The sequence below is a fragment of the Gadus macrocephalus genome, chromosome 1, assembly GCF_031168955.1.
Source record: "Gadus macrocephalus chromosome 1, ASM3116895v1".
NCBI classification, from domain to species: Eukaryota; Metazoa; Chordata; class Actinopteri; order Gadiformes; family Gadidae; genus Gadus; species Gadus macrocephalus.
The window spans coordinates 26,243,016-26,266,753 of record NC_082382.1 but is presented as its reverse complement, the minus strand read 5'-3'; the positions used below and the strand labels follow the sequence as shown (position 1 = coordinate 26,266,753).

Below are 23,738 nucleotides of genomic sequence, written 5' to 3'. Positions count from 1 at the left end.
GTGTTGTGTGATGCCAAGACAGTCCAGAAGTGATGTGAAGTCATTAGCAAAAGTACAGGATGGGTTGTCAATGTGGATGTTGAAATCACCAAGGAGGATAACAGTGGGGGACATTGCACATAGCCTACAGATGTAAGTAGAGATGAGAATTCATTGAGGAAAACGGCGGAGGGTTTTGGTGGTCTGTAAATGGTGACAATGATAGTGGGTTTGGGGCCTGAGAGTTTTACAGCTAGACATTCAAAGGAGGAGTGAAGGGGGACTGTGACAGTGGTGACTTTGATGTTATCACGATGGAGGAGAGCGAGGCCACCCCCCCTCCCATTAACCCGGGGTTTACTAATAAAAGAAAAACCGGTAACTAAGAGTAGTCCGGTAACTTGTCAACCCCAGCGTCTTCGGTTGCTAAGCGACGTCAACGTCTTAAGTAAGGAATAATCACCGAGAGGCCGGGCAATAAACAGTTTGATATGCCCGGCTCGTGGACGGCTTCCGCGAGCCGGGCATATCAAACTGTTTATTGCCCTGCCTTGAGGTGATTATTCCGTTTATTCTACTTCGCGCCGGCCAACATAATAAAACAATTCAAATACTTTAATAATTAGCCTTTTTCTTATTCGTATTGCATGCTTATTAAATGTATGCTCTGTTTAAGTTCATTTCCCTCGAAAAGTAGTTCCCTTTAGAACTACGGTGAATAACGTTAGCTCAGCTGTAGGTAACTCGTTTCTATAGCAACCACACTAGGCTGGATCTGATCACTAGTTTAATAACGTAGTTGCTACATTCGTATCAAGTCAGTTTTAATGACGATCGATCAAACATGCACTCCTTGGTTTATTTTTACTATGGACCTCATGTTGGAAATGTATGTGATAGAAAACGATACAAGCGGCGTATTGATCTACTGTGCTCAGTCAGCAGCAAGTAGAACCGACAAATCAGCGGGCAATATGCCGGATTAATGCACCCCTCCCAGCCAATCAGAATCGAGCATTCTTAAATGAAGTAGAATAAAGCAGACTATTTCACTGCCGATCAACACTACGAATGCTGGTAACGAATAAATGGTAAAAAGACACACCATGTGAAGTTATTTTCCAAATACGATTTGAAAAGCTTTGGAAGTTTATTTACAACACTATTTACATGGTTTCGGAGTAGTACACTTTGACATTTTAATACAGTTAAGCTAGAAAGGCGACGAAGAATAAGAAGGGGGCGTTCCAGTCTGCGTAAACGGGAACCCCCACTGTAAAGTATTCGGTTACTTATAATAAAAGACGTCCACACATCGGTCCAAGTTAAATCAACGTCTTTACTTTCGGTCAGCGTCCGCGCATGCGTGCTCCGTAACAACGTATATCGGTTACGTCATTTACACGTGATCATACAATTCTATTACACCCACCACACGAGAACGCCCATTTGTGTCTGCAGTGGGATGATATGGCATACACCCCCCCCCCCCCCCATTTCGCTACGGACTGAAGGATCCTCTGCTCACACTGCACCTCGGCCCTCAGAATGCAGCACTTGAAGTTTGGTAATTAATAAATTGTATGCACATTTTGGGTTGAATGCACCTAGTGTAAATCACTCTTTTCTTTTCACCAGACCGATGGAAGTGAATAAATGATAATATGACAGCATGCGCCATAAGAGACAACCTCTTCCTTACTACATTCTACATGTCAAGTTACTAATGTGTGGCAATGCACGCCTGCGCCTGTGGTATAGTAGAATGTAAGATATGGCGTACCTTATATTGGGATTGTGATTAGATGTGTCAAAAGTCCAAAGTCACTCAAAGGTAGAGCCCGTGTGTCGAAACAACCAACCAAGACTTTGAGAACTACAGAGCTATGTCTAGTTTGAATAGGTTAATAGCCTATTAGCCTATACTGTGGTTTATTATGTGAATAGAAAATCCAAGTTTTATTTTTCAACCTTGCTATACCATACTGTATATCACTTTTTCGAGCTTTAATTCACGTATTTTCCCCTCGTTTCTTTTGAATTCAAGCGTTCCACCATTTAAGATCGTAAAGCAACCGGAATGCCTCTATAACGTAGCCTAGAGTACTACTGTATAGCAATTATGGACATAACCTATAGCCCATACCAAATAAAGTAGACCACTTTGTTTACGGCATTTCCAAGGTCAGGACAGTATTATATTGGAACACGTGTTGTAGATTATTTCGTTATGTCAGATATAAGCCAAAGTTCACAGGAGTTTTCCATCAACTTTCGAAGAAAAGGGTCCAGAGAACCCAACTAACCACAGCCGAGGCAGACGTAGGGGTCCCACTCACGGCCATTACCGACGCACTGGAGCACAGAAGTGGCTCCTCCAACTCGAGTTGAACTAGTATCACGTCTTATGAGCCAACCCTAAGGTAAATCCTCAATATATGCATGTTCTCACTGCTCGCTTCAACAATATAGATGAACGAGTGTCGTTCTACAAACACCTTAGTACAATGTAGACGGAATGATTGTGTCAAACATTTACGAAAACGTTAGCACTTTTTGATTCGTCGATCCATGTTAATATCATATGATCCAATAGGGAACATTCAAAGACGGCATATTAGGTTACCGTTTGCATTGATGCATGTTCAACTGAGACGACCAGTGGGTTTACCTGCTTAGACCATTATTCTTCTCCGCACGCTCGCAGTAGATCTATAATCAACAGGCTCTGCTAACCAACTGTACACAATGTTTCTGCTGCAGCAATGTTTGCAGGTTGCGTCTACCGGCATTGTTTTGTTGTTTTTCATTGTTTACCAAAATGCAAGATGTGATGACTGATGGTCATAACAAGGTTTGTGATTCCAGCATCACAACATAAAGGTTAGGTCTTTTAATAATTATAATATTCAACATGTAAGTCGTTTCCCGTCGTCATTCAATGCATTCGTCATTCAATGCATTGAAATGCATTTCACTTATTTAAGCCGATAATCTTTCTAAACTACTTCTTTCGTCCACAGAATAACATGACACCGAGGGGCGCTACTGCCGGCGTTCTGCCGCTCCTGCTGGCCACCGCGCTGTGGAGCCTCCCCCCAACGCGGGGCGGTAATATCCTGGTGTATCCACTGGATGGCAGTCACTGGCTGAACATGAACATCCTGTTGAAGGAGCTGCACGAGAGGGGCCACGCCATCAGTGTGGTGCGCTCCTCCTCCAGCTGGTACATCTCAGAGGACGCCCCCCACTACACCTCCATCACGGTGCCCGTCAGCACGGCCTGCAGCCTCGAGGACCCCCAATACATGGCCTCCTTCCTGAAGAGGAACCTGGAGCTGTGGACCCACCAGCGCTCCCTGACCTCCTTCATCGCCCTCCAGCGGGAGGCCATCTCCCTGCTGGACGGGGCCCACCGGGCCAGCGCCCGTCTGGCCCGCAGGGTTCTGGAGGACCAGGAGCTGGTGGGCCGCCTGAAGGCCTCCCGCTTCGACATGATGCTGACCGACCCGGGCTTCGCCGGAGGGGTGGTGGTGGGGAGGTACCTGGGGCTCCCCCTGGTGCTCAACGTGCGCTGGATCACCAACGGAGAAGGTCACTTCGCCATCGCGCCGTCCCCTCTGTCCTACGTGCCGACTCTCGGCTCCCTGGTCTCCGACCGGATGAGCTTCGTGGACAAGCTGAAGAACGCCTTGCACTATGGCATCTCGCAGTACGTCGACCACGTCACCGTGAGGCCGCTCTACCGCAGCTTGTGCGACGACTTCCTGGATCCGAGCACCAACATCTACTCCCTGATCCAGGGGGCCGACCTGTGGCTCATGAGGGTGGACTTCGTGTTTGAGTTCCCCCGGCCGACCATGCCCAACGTGGTCTACATCGGGGGGTTCCAGTGCAAGCCGTCCAACCCCTTGAGCGCGGAGCTGGAGGCCTTCGCCCAGAGCTCCGGGGACTACGGCGTGGTCATCATGTCTCTGGGCAGCCTGCTCGGCAGCCTTCTCCCGGAGACGTCCGAGGTGGTGGCCGCTGCCTTCGCCCGCCTTCCCCAGAAGGTGGTGTGGAGGCACCTGGGGCCGAGGCCCTCCACGCTGGGCAACAACACGCTGATCGTGGACTGGCTCCCGCAGAACGACCTGCTCGGACACCCCCGGACCAGGGCCTTCGTCACGCACGGGGGCACCAACGGCGTGTACGAGGCCATCTACCACGGGGTGCCCATGCTGGGCCTGCCGCTCATCTTCGACCAGTTCGACAACATGGTGCGCCTGGAGGCCAGGGGCGTGGCCAAGGTGCTGGACGTCACCCGATTGGACGCCGACTCCTTCGCCGAGGCTCTGCGAGAACTTTTGGATGAGAAGCAGAACTACAAGAGGAACATGGTGAAGATGTCCGGCCTGCACCACGACCAGCCCATCAAGCCCTTGGATCTGGCCGTGTTCTGGTCAGAGTTTGTGATGAGGCATAAAGGCGCGTCCCACCTGCGCACAGAGTCCTATATGATGCCGTGGTACTCGTACCACAGCCTGGACGTCATGTTGTTCCTGCTGTGTGTGCTGGGGGCTCTCCTGACGGGCTTCTTTACATGTTGCAAAGTTCTATTGAGACTGCTCGCAGGTAAAAGAAAATTAAAACCGAGTTAATCTTGATCAATTACTGCCGTCAAGGTTTGAGTATACATTATTTTATTGATCTTTAACAAATCGATTTGTACAGACAAAATGTACCAGTCAACTATAACCATGTAAATATTCACGTTTTAGCACATATCTGTTTCTTGGTAGACACAAATAGAAGGAAAACAATGAGAATGTCATAGGTTGAAGTGGGCACCTCTTCCATGGCTTATTGAAGGAGACCAAGGGGTTTTTCCACAGTTGAGGGAGCTTTCAATTAATATTACATGGAATTGAAAGTAATGGAAACATTTATTTTTTGTATGCCTTCAGTTCATAATTGGCCAGTAACTTTAGAGTGGTACCCCCCCCCCCCCCCCCTACCCTTCATCTGAACAGAACAATTGGAACAGCGGCCAATTAAAAACACGGACCAAATCCTTGTTTTTAAATCCACTTAGCCACTCAGGAGGACTTATGGACCTCAGCACATCTTGCATGCGAGTGTTAAGTGTAAAGAAGAAAGATGCGTAAAACTATACAAAAGACATAATCAGAAGATAAAGCCACCTATATAATAGATACTAGTTCGTAACCAAAGCATCAACCTTGGCCTAAACAATTCACAGTAACAATGGCCTTGTAATCTTAAGGCGTCTTCTGATAATTCACTTATTAGATAATGATGAGCGAGCCATATCATACAAAAAAAATAAGATTAATTTTGTTTGAGAAATTATGACCATTTAGATGGGTGCAAAAACAAGGAGATATTAGGAGACATAAGAGCCAAAACCAGTGGAGGTGGATGGCACATACATGCTATGGTTATTGAGGACATGTCACAACCTGCAGCCAAGGGCCAAATTCACCCAGCAGCCATCTTAGTTCAGTCTTGTTCTAAACTCTAGCTGGGATGTGACTGATGGCCGCCAGGTGAAGAAAGCCCAGTGAACAAAGAACAGTAAGATTAAATCAAGAACAGGAAGAGATGCAGATCAATACAGAATCTCCCTCAACTGGTAAACCAACACTCAGAGCATCCATTACATTCTAAATATGTCACCCATGAAACATACTCATCATTCACAGATTGTGAATATAATTTGCTTGCTAATGCAGCAAATATGTGTACAGTAATATGTGGTATGAATTTATTCCACTTGATCATTGTAAAAGACTGATTGTGGAGGAATGGTCTAATTTGAATGCTTGGTCCTTTATATCTGCAAGTAAATCAATGTAGATATCGGCAAGTATCACTATACCACATCCAATCCCCATCTGTGCATTAATCATACGCCTGTATTGGCCCATTCTCATTGGTTAACAAACACAAAAACCTTCTTTCTCTGTTGAGTGTCGCCGTCATTGAAGAGCAGAGCTCCAATCGTTACGCCGAGTGTTGTCAAACCTCTGAGACAAACAGGTGGTGATCAACATGGTTTTATTCTGCACACATACCAAACCAGAACACCCCCCTAATACTGTCATTGCATTAAATGAAAATCCACTTCCTAAAATATTAAAATAAATCTTTGTTTTGGTACATTAGCATCGAGGCGAGCTTAAACATTTGTAAATGTGGTATAAAGGACAGATCTGTTTGGTCAGACTGGGACTATGAGCCCCCGGTGGACCCGGGGTTTACTATTGTACGTTGTTCTGTATTACAAAAAACATCTGTTAGCGTCCAAATTTCAGGATTTCCGAATCGAGATTTAAATGGGGACAAATATTTAAATCGAAAGAGAGAAAAGCTTACATCTGATGGATCAAGATAGTAGTTTGTTGGCAGCATTTCTGTGATTGAAAATAAAATGTAGCTACGTGCTTGAGTTATATTACAATTTAAGGTGATCAATCTGTTGTCCAAAGCAAGCCTATGAAATACAAACTGATAGTGAAGCTCCATGCTTTTTTCAATCCTCAATGCAAGAATTCCTTCGATGTATCTGTTATGTCTCATTGAGTGACACACACACACACACACACACACACACACACACACACACACACACACACACACACACACACACACACACACACACACTTGACATTTTGGCCACTTGTGAGCACATTATTTGGGGGGGAATGGGGAGGAGGAGATACCAAGTAGTTAGGTCAGATGACGTCGAAAAATTAGCTAACCATAAAATCAGCTAAAAGTTAATGAGTTCTACACAGACGGGAAAGAAAAAACAAGTACAAAATGTGGTGCTAGTCGGCTCCACGTTTGGCAGGAATAGAACAATGTGAATAAGCGGGTAAGCAGTGCCTACTCCATTCCAGACTAGACATTAAACCTCCAATCAAACCTGACTGCACTTCATACAACAACGCAAAGAAGAGGATCCACAAAAGATGGCAGTAGTATTTACAAGAAGGTACTACTACTCCAGACGTGACTTGTAGACACTGACGGCCGCCGTATGCAAGGGCCGCCGGTGGGCCGTCGTTCTCAGTGATAAATACGGAGCGTACACTTGCTTTCTTTTCCTTCATTTGTATCCCAACACCGAAGTTTCTATATCGGCCGTCCTGGTTGCCGCGGTAACGGAACGATGTCAACCTGGATGCGCTGTTCGCCCGAGTGGCATTGTCGTCCTGTGTGGCGTTCTCTGCTCGACCTTTGACCTCAGCGGAAACACAACAGCGCCGTCCATAAGGAGTCCCTCGCTCTCCTCCCTAGCCCCCGTCATCGAGCTCCACCGCCCAACGTCTGGAGCCCCCCCGGGTGGGTCAGGGGGCGGGCACTCGCAGAGGTCCCCCCCGCTCACCCACACCCCGACCCAAACTACTGCGTCCCGCGACGAGCATCCTCCAGCCTAGGGCTCCTTCCCGGCCCCGCCCGCCCCGGCCACCAGGTTCCTCAGCAGCTTGCGGCGGCCGGCCTGGTAGTCCTCCTCGTCCACGTTCACCAGCAGCTTGATGGCCTCGTGGCCCACCGCCTGCTTGAGGGAGTCCGTGATGAACACGCCCTTCAGCGCCTCCAGCAGAGAGCCGTTGATGTAGTCCCGCCAGAAGGCGTCCAGGTAGGTGAGCTCCGAGAACTTGATGTCACAGATGATGGAGCCGAGGTCGCGGGACTTCAGGATGGTGTTGGCCTGGTTGAAGCGCTCGAACTGCCGCTCCAGCGCCTCCTGCTTGTTGGAGAACACGTTGCCCTGCAGCGCAGACTCGTGCTGGCAGTACTCGGCGCGTACCCGCAGGCGGATATCTGCAACAGGACAGCCTCGGGTTAGGCTAGGGCTAGGGCTAGGGCTAGGTCGACCTCTGGGTTAGGTCGACCTCTGGACTACGTGCCCCGCTCCCCTCGGCCTAACGACTTGAACCCTTTAAAACTCCCCATGTAGATAGCTCGGTGGTTAGGATCTCAAACGGTGCAATAGGTCCTTAGAACCTTCAAAAGGTTATGTTAGTCTAACTTGCTTTATTAACTTATATGTAAACAGACTAGTAGTCCTTAGTGTTAGGGTTGGGTAAACAGACTAGTAGTCCTTAGTGTTAGGGTTAGTGTTAGGGTTAGGTAAACAGACTAGTAGTCCTTAGTGTTAGGGTTAGGTAAACAGACTAGTAGTCCTTAGTGTCTGGTGCTTTCTAGGGGAAGGCTCTGCTCACCACAGGTCTGCTTCTCTCGGCACTCGGCCGTAGAGTGGCTCCTCTTCCTCTTGCGGCTAGAAGTGGGCGGGGCTGGCTTGGTCTGGGGCGTGCCCACCTGTCGCCCCGACGGGGAGCAGCAAATCACGGGCTGAGTTCCTGAGGAAGGGGCGGGACATGAGAATGAGGTTTCTGGGCTTTATGATGGAGATACGCTATGGAGTAATGTTACTCCAGAACCACAATATTAATGGTTGCCATATTGATTTTACGAAGGCTACCTTTGTTGTCTTCTCAACATCAATATTAACGAGGTCTACATTGCGAAGTGGCAATGTGGAACTCGTTAATATTGATGTTACACAAAACGGAACTTTGAGAGGAAGACTTTGAGAAAAGTAGGTTGACCTTCTCCCAACAATAACAAATGGTAAACAGAAGATTCACATCAGCTTCCCTATAATTCAACCAAAGACAGGACTCCTTGAAGGACATGCTGAAGGTGGTCTTTGTTCAGAGGAACAATGTGTTGGTCTGATGAATAAATATGAAGGCTAGATTGATGCAAGCGGAACGCTCCGTGACTCCCCCATGGTAGTCCGCCCCACCAATGCTAAGCTAGCCTCTGCTAGACCGCCACAGCATTGGGGAAAGGAGTGAAAACGTCGTCTCTTGGGAATCACACCTGCATGTCTCCATAAGGAATACATGATTGTATGCACATGCCAACCGCACACCCACCTGTACTTCTGTGCGGCATATGGCCCAGTCCCTGGGCGGCGCCCCGAGGGGAGACGTAACGCACAGAGGTCTCCTCCAGGTACTTATCCACCGGGTCCGGACACACTGGGGACACAAGGGGAGGCAGGCTGGTTAGGGCTGTCCACACCACCCTCGAGGCCTCCAGCAGGCGCCCTCATCCAGAGCGTGGATTCAGATGCATGTCATCCAGGAGCAGGAAGGCGTTATGCCAGCATCCGACTACATATCATTTTGGTCTTTGTTGCCATGTCACATTAGCCGATCATTGCAGCGTGAAAGGTGCCCGTATCTTGGCCTTGAGACAAGGCACATTACACGTTTGGCCTTGAGCCATTCAGTTTACCTGACCTAGGGTAAGTTTTTCACTCTGGAGGGTTGTTTCACTTTTTTGCGTTTTTAAGCCCCTAAAACGCTGTCGCCGTCTAAACGAAAGGCACATCTGATAACATATTTTGTCATTTTCACATGCAAGCGTCGTTGAAGTTCACGTGGGATCAGGGAGATAGGGGACGGAGTTTGAGACACGATCAACCATGCAGTTGGAAGCATTGGCATCAGTTTACAAGTTGAAGTTGACAAGTTGTCTGACAATGTGAGATCGGTCGAGGATTCCTACATGCCGTGCCAGACTTTAGGGCGTCTCGGATGAATCCTCACAGCTTTTTGACCATGTCACATGTTAAAAAGCCTGATTGATGTTCCCACCATCATAACCAAGTGACACCGGAAGGTTGTCTGTGGCAGCAAAGTCCTGCTGAAAACAGCCTGGACATTTGGTGTCACTTATTCGCTTCAAATAAGTTTTCTTTTCAAAACTTGGGAATTAATATGGGCCGGTACCGAGCAGTTGAAAACTATTTTCTGTTGGGGTCTCCTTTGTATGCCTTGTGCACCTTTGTTAGATTACTCAGGACTGTGGCAGTAATGTTTTGAACCCTGCCATGCACGCAAGTGTAAACGTGAGCAGCATAGCTGCTTAACTACCTGCTTTCAGCGCGTCATTTTTATTTGGTTATAATAATACGGAATCATGTTTAAATATATAAAGACTTGTACATAACACTGAATGACGTTTACATATCTGACAGTTTGCATGATAAAATACTTTGACGTCATGTTACAATCAGGGTGACCCACAATAGTGTACACCCTATTATATAACCTGCAATCGTTGGAATCCATTTTGACATTCACAGGCATACCTAGATGCTGCTTCTCTATCCTATGAAGGTCAGAGTTACGGTTCTGCGCTACAGACTAGATTACTCATCTGGCTATAGTGAGAGTAGCTATTGATCTGGTCTTTACGTGAATCCAATGATGGGTGGGACGTCTCCTGATACAAAACGAGACCAAGCATCCAACAGAAAAGCGTTTTGCAATAATAAATGACCATTATTTCTAGTTTGCGTCAGCTTTTACCACCACTGTTTGCCCATTCAGCATCTACCACAATCTGATGTCTCTGTCCCTTTAGAGGGGAGAGGCTGGTGTCATTGGATGGCCTCAAAGCCCCTTGAGACTGTAACTGGAGCACCTTGAGCCTGTAACTGGAGCACCTTGAGCCTGTAACTGGAGCACCTTGAGCCTGTAACTGGAGCACCTTGAGACTAACTGGAGCACCTTGAGACTAACTGGAGCACCTTGAGACTGTAACTGGAGCACCTTGAGACTGACTGGAGCACCTTGAGACTGTAACTGGAGCACCTTGATACTGTAACTGGAGCACCTTGAGCCTGTAACTGGAGCACCTTGAGACTAACTGGAGCACCTTGAGACTAACTGGAGCACCTTGAGACTAACTGGAGCCCCTTGAGACTAACTGGAGCACCTTGAGACTAACTGGAGGACCTTGAGACTAACTGGAGCACCTTGAGACTAACTGGAGCACCTTGAGACTAACTGGAGCACCTTGAGACTAACTGGGTCACAGTCAGTTGTCAGGGGTCACAGTCAGGGTTCAGGGGTCACAGGCAGGGTTCAGGGGTCACAGGCAGGGTTCAGGGGTCACAGGCAGGGTTCAGGGGTCACAGGCAGGGTTCAGGGGTCACAGGCAGGGTTCAGGGGTCACAGTCAGGGTTCGGGGTCACAGGCAGGGTTCAGGGGTCACAGGCAGGGTTCAGGGGTCACAGGCAGGGTTCAGGGGTCCCAGGCAGGGTTCAGGGGTCCCAGTCAGGGTTCAGGGGTCCCAGGCAGGGTTCAGGGGTCACTCACCGGCCTGCCTCTTGCGTAGCGTGACGTACGGCAGCAGGTCGTGCCGTGTGATGATCCGCAGCAGCTGCAGAACGTGCCGGAAGTTGGTCTCGTCGCAGCGGCCCTGGCGCTCCAGGGCCAACAGGAAGTCCCGCCCGCTGCGGATGCCGCCGCGCTCGTACTCGTCGATGACGTCCACGAACAGGAAGCTCAGCACGCGCACGTCGCGGTGCGTGAGCTGCGCGCCCACGATGTCGAACATGCGGTGCAGCGAGTACAGCCCGTAGGAGCCGTCCGCAGCCTCCTCCGGCCACGGCTCCAAGGTGCCAGCCGCCGGCCGCCGCGAAGAGGCGGAACCAGTGTGCGAGCAGGAGGGGGCGGGGGGGGCGAGTCTGTCGGAGCCCGTGCGTCTGTCCGTCGGCGGCCGCTGAGGGAGGGGCTGGGGGGCGGGGCTGGAGTCCAGGGGGAGGGCGTGGTGGAGGTTGGGGGCGTTGGAGCTGTGCGGGGCGATGGGGGCAGCGCTGACGTTGGCGTTGGCGTTGGGGAGGGGAGGCTGCTGTGATGTCATCGCAGGGGGAGCTGAAGGCGAGGGACGCTGGAGCCCCTGTCGCTAGCGGACCGGTCCACTCCTGCAAAAGCGCCACTGCGTGCCAGAAAAATACATAAGAAGAGGCTGAACAGATGGATACATCAATTGCACTTGTCATGTAGTACCATAAGAGACCTATTTTTTATTCATACACTCGCGATAAAATAGTCAGGCATTGTTTGCACTTGGTGAACATAACTGCTGATACTAGTTTTGTTACACACAAATGTTCCTAAACGTGTTTCAGTAAGTAACGTGATACAAATACGACACGGAAATCTATGACTAGCCTGCATTTGTATAGCTGTTAACCATTAATTCATTAAACACAGCGATTAACACACATTAACAGCAGTAGCAGCAAAAGCAGGTCAAATGAGACGCATATCTGACATTTGGTTTAGGTTTTCCATTAGAAACCCGGATCTTCGACTCTTACGGCGTTATCCCACAAAGCCCACAGCACCTGGCATTAGCACTGACATTCACATGACACAGTGAGAATAATGAGCAATGCTGCGTACACAAAGCTAGCCAGTATACACAGCTAACGCTCACGGCTACCATCACTAGCTAAAAGCTAGCATCAGAGACACACCGAGAGATGGGTTACCAGTAACGAGACGAGTTACCACTAATGAGAGACGGGTTACCAGTAACGCTCGTCGCTTGGTGGACGTAACAGTCGCCGAAAATGTGATTTGGTGAGGGTCCCTTTACAAATACCCCTGTCCGGCTTTCCTGGAGGATACTGCGACTACACTATCGTCGGATTCCTGTGGGCTGCGTGATGGTTTGTTGTGGCTCCGTTAGCCTCCGCTAGCCGAGAGCTAAGACCATTCGGAAGAGAAGCTGCTCCGTGTCCTCGTTACCTCGGGTCTCCGTCTACTCTCCAAAACGGCTCAGGGAACCAGACATCGGAGGAGCTCTGTTGCGGTCCCGTGTCGCAAAGCTGTCCCCGTCCTAGAAGAATGGTCCTGTTTAACGGGGATGTGGTTCATGATACGGGGGTCGGGAGTAACATGCCCATTTTCGTTATTCAGCTAAAATGAAAGAACTTCCAGGGTCATGATGCAGTCCATATCCGGAAGATGTTCGGCGTTTAACCGACAGAGGGCAACGTAAAGATATATTTTCTATCAATTCAAAATCAATGCGACTTTGAAATGAAGAAACGTCTGTCTAAGACAGATCCTGGTTGTTCACTTGCCGTGGCATTTGGTCAGTGGTCACCTGCAGATTGTCGAGAGTCAGCTCTCTGGCCAGGGACTGAAAACGCCTCGCAGGAGACAGGCAGTCAGAGCCACGCCGGGTCATATTCCCCCGGTGTAGGCTACTTGGTTGGGATTTCGACTATCACCACCGCGCATCGAACCCAAACCCCAGCCATTAACTGCTTTAAAGAACGAAATAAACATGGTTTGGCTATGTCCCGACACTAACGTTACACTAAATTGTCTTGGATGATAATTCGTAACATAGGATTAATCTCTCCGTAGACTGAGTCCTACTGCAAGAAAAAGCTAAAAACACATATTTTGGGAAGTATTTATTGGCAAATAATTTATTACAAATGTCACGTTTTGATTTTCAAGTAGGCCCAAGTTGAAAGTGAACGATTAATTGTGGTTGTCCTGTTACTTGATGAATGCAAAATAAAAAAGTCCATCTGAATAACTTCATCCTATTCTGGAAAGCTACACATTTACCCAAATTAGAATATTATACTGCTTTAATCTTTATAACATTGTGTCTGTAGTCCTTCGGAATGTTGATTGTTTTCTTCGAATTCAAATGCAGATGTTATTCCGTTTGTTTCGTTATTCGACAGTTAGAATTTGAATAGTTCTCGCGAAATATCGGCGGACATGACGATGTCATCAAATTTTTCCGTTGCTACCTCACACTCTTTGTCCTTGGCACGTCCAGGAAGCTGTCCGGGAACATAAATAAATAATAAAGTAGAAAGAATAACACAAGATGTTGAACAGGTATAGACAAAAGTAGTCTACATACCATGTAGATGGTGTCTATTATATATTTTATTATAATGATCAAAATATACAAATAAACAAATTTAGAAATTGAAATTCTGAAATCTTGAAAAATTAAGATTTTGTCTATACTTAATGAATTCCATAACAGAATCGCTAGTATGCCTACCTGGTTACACACAGCCTGTCCATAGCGCACATAGGTGGCGAAGTGTTCACAGTTGAAGGTGAACAGATCGTAACCAAACTGTTTGTCCAGCAGCACGTCGAGGCGCTCTCTCATCTTCTTTACGGAGGACGGCTTGCCGGCGTGGACGTTGTTGCCGATGGTGATGCGCGCTCCCTTCGGCACCGTCACCTGGGCCAGCGGTACCCTGCGGATCTTCGTTGCTCCCAGGAGCAGGTCCCCGCACACGGGGAAGGCCGCTTGCAAATAGCCGCTGACTTTGGTCATCAGTTGGCTTTGGTCTAATGAACGAACACAACTCGGGTAACAATAGAACGTTTTCTTTGGTCTAATGAACGAACACAACTCAGGTAACAATAGAAAGAATAAAAAACATGCAATAAATAAATGCCAAGGTTAAAATAAATAGCAAAGCTTGGAGGGCTATATTGATTTATCGGCATATGTGAAGATGCTTCGGTTTTAAACTAAAATAATGTCACATTTAAGAAGGAGTAGAGATCCAAGACTAACTGGTAAAACAGTTGCACTTTTATGTTTGGGTTTAATTATTCAGCTATGAAAAACCGACTGGTTGATATTACAGAAGTTACAAATAACTAAACTGTAAGGAATATAAATACAACTAAAAACTGAATACAAATTGACCAATTTACAGTGGCAACAATGGATAATGGCGCTACACGATCATCGATGGATTTCAACCAGCAGATGGCAGCAAACTCAAACAATGTTATGTCTTTCTATTCACGCCTGCACATCTAAATGGGAGAAAGTCATTGTTCAAAAACACCAGATAAGTAAATTGTACTACGTCATTAATTACAGTTTATCAGTATTTCGTTACCTACTGTAAGCAATTCTCACCTGCGACAGCGAAATGAATGACAAATCCGTCTTCAACATAAACTCCCCAGTGTGAATATCCAATGGGATATACAAATTCTATCAAATCTCCAAAATGGGCTGTGGACACAATCTCTTCGATCTGTGTTCATAAAGAAAAACAAATGTGTGTAACTAATGGATGTAAACAATAAAAAGCAACCGATATCCCTCAAAGCTCCACCCTGCACCGCGCCTATCCACTCTCCAGCAGGTTCAGCTGCATACCGCAGCCCATGCTTGACACTCATAGAATGCGTTTCACTCTCCTTCAATAGTTGTAGGCTACTTGTATTTTAATGGTAGTCCTAAAGATTTTTGAACACCAATAAGAAGAAATTTCATTTAATTGCAGTCTCATTTTAGAGAGTGCCAATCGTTACAACTGAGATAGATCCGAGCAATTGGATTTTACCAAGAGATAAAAATAGATTTGAAGCGATTTACCGAGGTGTTTTGCATCAATCTATATTTGTCCATGCCATCCACGAAGTTCATACTAATTACTCAATCTGAATCGCCTATCATTTTAGGCCTATCATTTGGTTATGAACCCATTGGCATTTTACTAAATTTACCTTACTTTGTCCTCTGTTCAAATTGATTGTTAACTACAATTTAACTTCCCATATGCAACTTAATGAGACAAATGTAAATTAATCTAATTTAACATAGACTAATCTAGCCCATCAAGTAGATCTGTCACACTCAATGGTTGGTGCAGGTAATGATCAAACAGGTGTCTTGTAAAGTTAGATTCTTACCTGCGACTGATGGTCCATTGTAGACTCTTCTGTCAAGTGCTTGTTTTTGCCAACTCTTATGGTAATCTTCTATAAAGGGCGGGTCCCTTACCAAACGAGTTTCCGCGACCAAACTAGTTTTCTACTGAGGTAAGAAAAAATGCGTGTGGTTGCATGAGCTTACTCATTCTATGAGCAATATTCCCTGAGCATGCTAACATCCTAATGCTAGCAATTTAATCAATCACAAGTCAGCTTCAAAGCGGCTCCGTGATCGCGTTTGTTTGATGCGTGAGATAGCCCCCCCTGGCGCCAAAGAGGTACTTACTCTTTTGAGACCTGCATTCGAGCGGTTTCTATAGGCCTATCGGTACCAACTTTGAGAACTCGGAGTTGTTCACCGTTGGAATGGTTATAGTTTGTGTTTTTCCCCCCATTGACTGCAACAGTTAGATGGACAATGTCCACAATGCCCACAGAAGTCCACAGTAATCCACACAAAACGATCCCCATTAGTTAAGGGGCGTGTCCATCATCTGCGCGCCAATTAAGGTCCACATTAACCACCTAATTTGAAACATCTTAACATCTTTCGACTTTAAGAACGACACAACAGAAAAGATTCGCGAAAGAAGAGCTCTGGTCTCGACTGATGTTGTCTGTGTGTTTGCCCTAGCATATGATCAGGTGAAAACGGCTCAAATCTATTGGCTGAGAAAATTGAGGGGAGGAGCGCATTAGCATATTAACAGCACGCGTGCTGTTAATATGCGTTCTGAGCGCGCGCGCTGAAACGCCGGAACGCGTTCTGGGCGCGCGCGCTGAAACGCCGGAACGCGTTCTGGAAAACCAAAACGCGTTCTGTGCTGGCGTTTCAGAACGCGTTTAATTGAAGTCGAATTGTGGCACACTCGGCTTGCCATACCACTGTGGTAACAGCCGTACCATTTTCTTCTTTACCGGTCTAGATAATCATATTTACTCCAATGTGTTCAGGTTTGGAGTGTATGATTTAAGCGTTTTTGCCCCATTCACTTTCCATATTAGATAATAAGGTAAAAAAAATATTTTAAAAAAATATTTAAAATATCTGTGGTTTGGCTTTGAGACATCTAAAACTGTAGTAGATAATTACCGAAAATTAGGCGGAAGAACTATAATAATAAAAATAAACATGATAAAAAATAGTGTGGCTTTCTTTGCGACCACACTCATTATTAATTTAATGAGTTAGGGCAACGCTGTTTCTTGATTACAGGGATATTATGACCATTTAAAATCGTAGAGACAATCGTGCTTGTTTCATAGAGTTTTAGTTTATTTAGTAGACCCAGCGTTGAATAACACCTGCCGCTCAATCACTGGCTGCTGGAAGCCCACCAACATAAACTGCCTGCACCTTCTCGCTGGCTTTGACCCAGCTGATGTGAGACGGGACGTCGCCAGCCAAGTAGAGAGGACCACGGCCCCCCCCCGGTGATCACCACGGCCCCCCCCGGTGATCACCAAGGCCCCCGGTGATGACCACGGCCCCCCCCCCGGTGATCACCACGGCCCCCCCCCCGGTGATGACCACGGCCCACGGTGATGTCCACGACCCCCCCCCCGGTGATGACCACGGCCCCCCCCCGGTGATGACCACGGCCCCCGGTGATGACCACGGCCCCCCCCCCCCGGTGATGACCACGGCCCCCTCCCGGTGATCACCACGGCCCCCCCCCCGGTGATGACCACGGCCCCCCCCCGGTGATGACCACGGCCCCCGGTGATGACCACGGCCCCCTGTGATCACCACGGCCCCTGGTGATGACCACGGCCCCCCCCCGGTGATCACCACGGCCCCCGGTGATCACCACGGCCCCCGGTGATGACCACGGCCCCCGGTGATGACCACGGCCCCCGGTGATCACCAAGGCCCCCGGTGATGACCACGGCCCCCCCCCGGTGATGACCACGGCCCCCTGTGATCACCACGGCCCCCGGTGATGACCACGGCCCCCCCCCGGTGATGACCAAGGCCCACGGTGATCACCAAGGCCCCCGGTGATGAGTGCCACCTCCTCTACGGACGGACCCCCGGCCAAACGGCTGAAGTCCAGGAGAAGCATCCCCAGCCATGTCCAGCCCCTAATAGTATCACGGGAAGAAACCAGAGTCCAACTATGGACGAAAAGGCTTGGGGACGACCCCCCCCCCCCCCCCATTGACACGGGTAGAACAGGAACAGGGCCATCCGACGCTGCCATTGTCAGAGGGGGCTCTGAAGCTGGCCAAACCACATTTGAATGTGGGGAAGAGGACCATACAATGCAGCACTGCCTTCTCTGCCTCCTACTACCCAACCAGTGCAGCTCAAAGGATCTGGCAGTGTTCAATTAGAACACAAAGGACTGTGTAAAGAAACGGGAAACTGTCATATGGCCAACCAGCTTCAAAGACACGAAAATAAGAAGTTTATTTAGTCTCTGGTTGGCAATCAATTGTAAAATAAATGTAGAATAAAATACACAAAGCTAGAGTTGGCATCAGCAAGACATATGCTGAACCCCAAAGAAAAGTGTTGTAATGTCTTTTTTGGCAGGATGACATGTGTTGTATTGTAATGCAAGCACCGTACATTGTAAATAATTGCCATTAAACTTTAAGTATTGTAAAGCAATTAAATCTATTGTAAAATAATGACTTGCCATGTTGTAATGTAAGGTAATGTATTGAGGATAATATAAGGTGGTGCGTGGTGACGTCCATCTGCTCCACGCCCTGCTCTCCGCTGACTCCGCCCACTTCCCCCTCAGCAGGAAGCTACTTCTTGTAGTTGCCGAGCTGCACGGCCAGTCTGTCGCTGACGCAGCGGAACGTGGCAGGCTGCACCTCCCAGTAGCGCACTGGGTTGTCATAGAGACTGATGCTGTTGTAGAAGGTCTTCTTCACACTGAAGGAGGAAGGGCAGAAGGCATCCACCTCCACCTTGCTGATGTTGTTGGAGTGCAGGTACACCACCTGAAGGAAGAGGGACATGATGACCACAACACGTTGTCACTCACAGGATAACAGGAATGACATCGTTTCAGAGTGGTCCTGGATTTTAAATAGTATTTAAAAAAGTAATTCTAAGGAGTGCGTGCTTCGAACATCGGGACTGGCAGGGACTTGGCTGAGGTACCTGCAGGTGCTTCATCTCTGGGAGCCCCGCGGGGACGGAGGAGAGCAGGTTGTGGTGGAGGTGGAGCTCCCTCAGGCTCTGGACGTAGTACAGCCCCCCATACTCGATACGACGAAGCCTGTTGTGGCCCAGGCCCAGCCTGTCAGAGAACACACATGATAGGTGAAGAGGAGTGTGCTCCAACACTCCCTGAAGAGTAAGAAACACCCAAAGAACCTGGGCCGTTTGGCCATGAAGAAAGAAAAAGAAAATAGCTGATCAGGTTTAGTAGTCGGATATGAATGGATTTCACTGCTCTTATTGGGTAAACAAAGTGATATTTTTAAAATTTGTATAATTTTATTGTCTTGTAATTTGAATAGTGAATACTATTCACAAAATGTGTGACATTTTAGGGGAAGGCAACAACAAGTCATTATAACTCATAATTTCAAACAATTGTATTTTGCTAGAATAATGTTTGCAGAGATCTTTTACCTGTACAGTTCGCCATAATGCGTGAGGTCTTCCTGCCCGATGGTGTGGATCTGATTGTGGTCCAGGTGTAACTCACGAAGACTGTCGGGGAGGTCTTGTGACGGGCGCAGAAAAACAAAGACTGACTTGGGAACAATTATTTTGAAGTAACTCCAAATAACAACCATCAACCATTTTGCGAGTCTCCCCCAAATTTACATAGAAAATGTAAATCATCCTTTTATCATCATCGTGATCGTTTTAAGTTCTGTCTTTACCTTTGGGAATAGCGGTGAGTTTAGCTTCTGAAATCCTCAAGAAGTTCAGATTCAGGCCGTCGAAGGCTCCGGCCTCCAGGCCACTGTTCCTGATGGGGTTACCACCCAGTTCTGCCATCATATTCAAACACATTTTAATGGGAATTATTTGTATGATATTTATCTTGCAATAGCTATATATTAAAGATGTTACCTTTACAATTTTTGTACCTTCAAAATGAAAAGGTCCTCCAATAATAACATCCTCAGTGATAATACTGAATGTTGGATTTTAATGTAGGCCAAGGGATAATCCATTCACAGAATTATATTCTGGCGGAATGATTTAAGCCAACATGGTCCACATCATGTTGGCCCATTTCTATATAATAACATAAAAAAATCCTTCACTTCAATGAAATACACTGCAAAATGTTTACCAATACAGTTCATTTTGTGAAGGCCGGCGAATGTTCTGGATTCTATCTTCTTAATGTTGTTGTCGTGGATACGGAGCTCCACCAATGAGGAGGGGAGGTTCCTGGGCACTGTGGTCAGCCGGTTGTGGGACAGGTAGAGCTTCTGCAGGCCCACCAGGGGAAGGAAGGCCCGCGGATGCACCTTGGAGATGAGGTTGTTCACCAGGACCAGAGCCTGTCAGAACCAGAACCAGACCAGTCAGAACCAGAACCAGAGCCTGTCAGAACCAGAACCAGACCAGTCAGAACCTGAACCAGACCAGTCAGAACCTGAACCAGAGCCTGTCAGAACCAGAACCAGAGCCTGTCAGAACCAGAACCAGACCAGTCAGAACCAGGACCAGAGCCTGTCAGAACCAGAACCAGACCAGTCAGAACCAGGACCAGAGCCGGTCAGAAACAGACCAGTCAGAACCAGAACCAGACCAGTCAGTACCAGAGCCTGTCAGAACCAGACCAGTCAGAACCAGAGCCTGTCAGAACCAGACCAGTCAGAACCAGACCAGTCAGAACCAGAGCCTGTCAGAACCAGACCAGTCAGAACCAGAACCAGACCAGTCAGAACCAGGACCAGACCAGTCAGAACCAGACCAGTCAGAACCAGGACCAGTCAGAACCAGACCATTCAGAACCAGGACCAGACCAGTCAGAACCAGACCAGTCAGAACCAGAGCCTGTCAGAACCAGACCAGTCAGAACCAGAGCCTGTCAGAACCAGACCAGTCAGAACCAGAGCAGTCAGAACCAGAGTCTGTCAGAACCAGACCAGTCAGAACCAGAACCAGACCAGTCAGAACCAGGACCAGACCAGTCAGAACCAGACCAGTCAGAACCAGGACCAGTCAGAACCAGACCATTCAGAACCAGGACCAGACCAGTCAGAACCAGACCAGTCAGAACCAGAGCCTGTCAGAACCAGAACCAGACCAGTCAGAACCAGGACCAGACCAGTCTGAACCAGAACCAGACCAGTCAGAACCAGAACCAGACCAGTCAGAACACAACAGGCTGATTATCTCCATCCTAAACCCAGAAACAAGGCAGTGTTGCCTTCTTTAAGAGTTAATACCAAATTTAAACCTCAGCAACAGCACGCCCTGTGATCATACAGCAGTTATTGCAGTCGCAGTATCTGATTGGCTGACATCATAATCCCTCCAGAATCAGGGCAGTACTGCTCCCCTTAAAGAGCAATATAAACGGTTTATTTTAGACTGAAATTAGCGGATTTGAAGTTGTCTTCCTACTTTATTTTCTACAATGTAGCATTTAGCAGACACTCTTATCCAAAGCAACTTACATTAGTTCAGAAACCAGTTACAAACTAGCATATAGAGAGGTGCTGAATGAAGGAGGCAATACCATTGAGCTACAGGATTTGGCTTACGTAAAGATCATTGAGACCCTTGAAGTCATTTTCTCTGATCTCTGTGATGAAGTTTCCCTGGAGGTCCAACAGTCTTGTATCAGCAGGAATGTCATATGGAACGCTAGGTAAACCTGTTGGGGAACGTTTCAAAAGGTTATTGTCCATAAGCAGCCACACAGACATGTTTCTTCAGCTCGTGATCACACTCAACAAAAACAGAAAAATCAAAACCACGATAAGACAACTTTTCAAACAGTTTAAACAACAAAGACAGCTTGCTAGTAGAGATGACTCCGGTAAGCAGACATACTACAAACATTTTCTCACAAACGGGACATTTCTCCATAGATCAGCAATTACTCCTCATAAAAGAAATTCCTCTTTGCAACCGTTGTGAGTCAGCGTGCGCCATCTGTAACCCCACTGTGATTGGACAATCACAGAGAGGCCTCTCTGTGATTGGATAATCACAGAGAGGCCACGCTGTGTGGTTCAGGGTTAAAGTGAGCATTGCTTTCACTTGGTTGTTGTGTGTAAGTATATGTCATTTACTGCAGAACTACAGCCACGGCTCCACGTTGCACACGGGGAAGATGTACTTTAGCTACCCTGAATGCAACGTACTGGATTCTGGCCTTGTGAGTCAAGCCATGCGGAGGGCACTCACTGATTACAACAGATATCTTATCTTTTCTTTTTCTGTGTTGTATTAAAACTCAACTCAAGAAGTATGCAGTGTGGATGATATGCCACAGGTTCGATAGTCAGCTCATCTGCCTAATGCCCTGCATCCCCTACGGGGGAATAAGGTATAGCTCCTATACACCCAACATGGCGTCCGTCCGGCTGTGGGGGCCGCTCACCGAGGTCGGAGCACTGGACCACCTTCCTGTTGCACTGGCACCCAAACGGGCAGCTGGGGAACGCTGGCATCTCAAAGTCCACGAAGCCGGAGCCGTCCTCCTGGTCGTTCATCATCAACAACATCAAGCTCCGGACGTCCACCGTCTTGCCCAGCGGCGAGAGTCCCCTCGGGCTGAAGGGGGAGGCCTGGGAGGTGGCTGCTAGGCCCCCCAGGAGGAGGATCATCATACAGAGATGCATGGCTTCATCACATGGAAGAGGAGAAGAGGAATCACCTTAAAGGCATCATGCAGCAGATTCATAACACAGCAACAAAAGGAAGACATTTCTTAAGACAAAGCTCGGCATCTGCAATGCAGTCTATAACTTAAACCCTATTAACTAACCCTAACCCTTAACTAACCCTATTAACTAACCCTAACCCTTAACTAACCCTATTAACTAACCCTAACCCTAACCCTCTACTATATAGCAGACACTTTAACCCTATTAACTAACCCTAACCCTCTACTATATAGCAGACACTTTAACCCTATTAACTAACCCTAACCCTCTACTATACAGCAGACACTTTAACCCTATTAACTAACCCTAACCCTCTACTATATAGCAGACACTTTAACCCTATTAACTAACCCTAACCCTCTACTATACAGCAGACACTTTAACCCTATTAACTAACCCTAACCCTCTACTATATAGCAGACACTTTAACCCTATTAACTAACCCTAACCCTCTACTATATAGCAGACACTTTAACCCTATTAACTAACCCTAACCCTCTACTATATAGCAGACACTTTAACCCTATTAACTAACCCTAACCCTAACCCTCTACTATATAGCAGACACTTTTATCAAGAGGGTCTTTCCGCTTTTTTCTAAGACATACAAGTTGTTAAGGAGCAGGTAGGACTCATGGAAGCCAAGGAGGCCCATGCCACCTTTGAGATACGTATTTTAACTTCAGGACTCCGCACCAAAGCTAAGTGTTATCCCAGAGGCCCATTCACAAACACTGGTAATGCACTGGTTCATCTGAGAAGACCTGTATACAGTTACACACATGAAGACTCGTGAAATGATATATCCTGCATGACCGAGCCTTGTTTTAGTTCACATTTCGTCTTCCTCCCCCTTCTATTACGTGGTCAGAAGTCCACCGCTGTGAAATGACGGAGCCTGGAGGAGCTGCGGTGGCAGGAAGATGGGGACGTTTACTCTCAAACCTTTGGAGTCACAAAAGTCCTAAAACATGTATTTTTGCAGACAGCATTAAATAGGACATGATTGGTGGGATGCACAACCAATAAGGATTTGATCAGTTTCTACCTTTTTGCTCCTAGTTTTGATAAAACTCACAGAACTTGCAGTAAACCGAAAACCCAAAAAGCATTTCTCGGCGGCGTTCTTTATATATATAGATATATATTGAACCAAACAATGGGCTTCCCAGCGGGCCGGGCTGTCTGGCCGCGCTCCAGGGAGCACGGCATGCGGTAGAGGCCTGGTTCCCAAGGGGAGCCTCCCACACCCTGAACCACAGCAGCCGGAGACGGTAGGGGCCTGGGTCCCAAGGGGAGCCTCCCACACCCTGAACCACA

General features: G+C 47.5%; 4 protein-coding genes and 1 long non-coding RNA gene across 9 annotated transcripts; 1 reads left to right on the top strand and 4 right to left on the bottom strand.

Annotated features, from left to right (window-relative positions):
* The first annotated feature begins 1,439 nt into the window (after positions 1 to 1,439).
* ugt5e1 (UDP glucuronosyltransferase 5 family, polypeptide E1) lies at positions 1,440 to 4,792 on the top strand. 2 transcript variants are annotated; one of them, XM_060054620.1, is made up of 2 exons: positions 1,440 to 1,546; positions 3,003 to 4,792. In XM_060054620.1, exon 2 carries the CDS (start codon positions 3,009 to 3,011, stop codon positions 4,617 to 4,619), a length of 1,611 nt encoding a protein of 536 aa, XP_059910603.1. In that variant the 5' UTR covers positions 1,440 to 1,546; positions 3,003 to 3,008; the 3' UTR covers positions 4,620 to 4,792. The 2 variants fall into 2 exon arrangements, with proteins under 2 accessions (XP_059910603.1, XP_059910596.1); XM_060054613.1 differs by lacking the exon at positions 1,440 to 1,546 and adding an exon at positions 1,991 to 2,402 and having other exon boundaries at positions 3,003 to 4,625.
* A 1,230-nt stretch (positions 4,793 to 6,022) lies between these two features.
* Positions 6,023 to 12,913, bottom strand: dedd (death effector domain containing). 2 transcript variants are annotated; one of them, XM_060054634.1, is made up of 5 exons: positions 12,609 to 12,913; positions 11,169 to 11,790; positions 8,934 to 9,038; positions 8,214 to 8,351; positions 6,023 to 7,812 (listed from the first exon to the last, which is right to left on the bottom strand). In XM_060054634.1, the coding sequence occupies exons 2-5, from the start codon at positions 11,713 to 11,715 to the stop codon at positions 7,421 to 7,423; spliced, it is 1,182 nt and encodes a 393-aa protein (XP_059910617.1). In that variant the 5' UTR covers positions 11,716 to 11,790; positions 12,609 to 12,913; the 3' UTR covers positions 6,023 to 7,420. The 2 variants fall into 2 exon arrangements, with proteins under 2 accessions (XP_059910617.1, XP_059910626.1); XM_060054643.1 differs by lacking the exon at positions 12,609 to 12,913 and adding an exon at positions 12,390 to 12,602.
* LOC132459854 (uncharacterized) lies at positions 9,996 to 11,160 on the bottom strand. Its single transcript, XR_009526309.1, has 2 exons — positions 10,706 to 11,160; positions 9,996 to 10,597 (listed from the first exon to the last, which is right to left on the bottom strand). It is a non-coding gene; the product is annotated as an uncharacterized LOC132459854 (long non-coding RNA).
* Positions 12,914 to 13,270: 357 nt separating the features above from the next.
* On the bottom strand, positions 13,271 to 16,089 carry LOC132459842 (phospholipase A and acyltransferase 4-like). 3 transcript variants are annotated; one of them, XM_060054666.1, is made up of 5 exons: positions 15,874 to 16,089; positions 15,567 to 15,690; positions 14,785 to 14,905; positions 13,900 to 14,198; positions 13,271 to 13,669 (listed from the first exon to the last, which is right to left on the bottom strand). In XM_060054666.1, the coding sequence occupies exons 2-5, from the start codon at positions 15,582 to 15,584 to the stop codon at positions 13,568 to 13,570; spliced, it is 540 nt and encodes a 179-aa protein (XP_059910649.1). In that variant the 5' UTR covers positions 15,585 to 15,690; positions 15,874 to 16,089; the 3' UTR covers positions 13,271 to 13,567. The 3 variants fall into 3 exon arrangements, with proteins under 3 accessions (XP_059910649.1, XP_059910657.1, XP_059910639.1); XM_060054674.1 differs by having other exon boundaries at positions 15,567 to 15,687; positions 15,874 to 16,051; XM_060054656.1 differs by having other exon boundaries at positions 15,567 to 16,058.
* A 1,886-nt stretch (positions 16,090 to 17,975) lies between these two features.
* Positions 17,976 to 22,382, bottom strand: bgna (biglycan a). Its single transcript, XM_060054601.1, has 7 exons — positions 22,133 to 22,382; positions 21,288 to 21,400; positions 19,862 to 20,075; positions 19,443 to 19,553; positions 19,186 to 19,279; positions 18,709 to 18,847; positions 17,976 to 18,545 (listed from the first exon to the last, which is right to left on the bottom strand). Exons 1-7 carry the CDS (start codon positions 22,371 to 22,373, stop codon positions 18,348 to 18,350), a joined length of 1,110 nt encoding a protein of 369 aa, XP_059910584.1. The 5' UTR covers positions 22,374 to 22,382; the 3' UTR covers positions 17,976 to 18,347.
* Between the last annotated feature and the right edge of the window lie 1,356 nt (positions 22,383 to 23,738).

Excerpts from the sequence above, each read along its gene's own strand:
- bgna (XM_060054601.1), bottom strand. The coding sequence starts at position 22,373 with ATGCATCTCTGTATGATGATCCTCCTCCTGGGGGGCCTAGCAGCCACC. Across the intron at positions 19,554-19,861 it reads TCACAAAATGAACTGTATTG|AACTGGGTGGTAACCCCATC; the intron begins GTAAACATTTTG and ends ATATGATGGCAG. Across the intron at positions 18,546-18,708 it reads CAGAGATGAAGCACCTGCAG|GTGGTGTACCTGCACTCCAA; the intron begins GTACCTCAGCCA and ends CTCTTCCTTCAG.
- LOC132459842 (XM_060054666.1), bottom strand. Across the intron at positions 14,199-14,784 it reads CATTCATTTCGCTGTCGCAG|ACCAAAGCCAACTGATGACC; the intron begins GTGAGAATTGCT and ends TTCGTTCATTAG. Across the intron at positions 13,670-13,899 it reads GACAGGCTGTGTGTAACCAG|CTTCCTGGACGTGCCAAGGA; the intron begins GTAGGCATACTA and ends GTTCCCGGACAG.
- dedd (XM_060054634.1), bottom strand. The coding sequence starts at position 11,715 with ATGACATCACAGCAGCCTCCCCTCCCCAACGCCAACGCCAACGTCAGC. Across the intron at positions 9,039-11,168 it reads GCTACGCAAGAGGCAGGCCG|TGTGTCCGGACCCGGTGGAT; the intron begins GTGAGTGACCCC and ends TTGTGTCCCCAG. Across the intron at positions 7,813-8,213 it reads CCGAGAGAAGCAGACCTGTG|ATATCCGCCTGCGGGTACGC; the intron begins GTGAGCAGAGCC and ends GTCCTGTTGCAG.
- ugt5e1 (XM_060054620.1), top strand. The coding sequence starts at position 3,009 with ATGACACCGAGGGGCGCTACTGCCGGCGTTCTGCCGCTCCTGCTGGCC.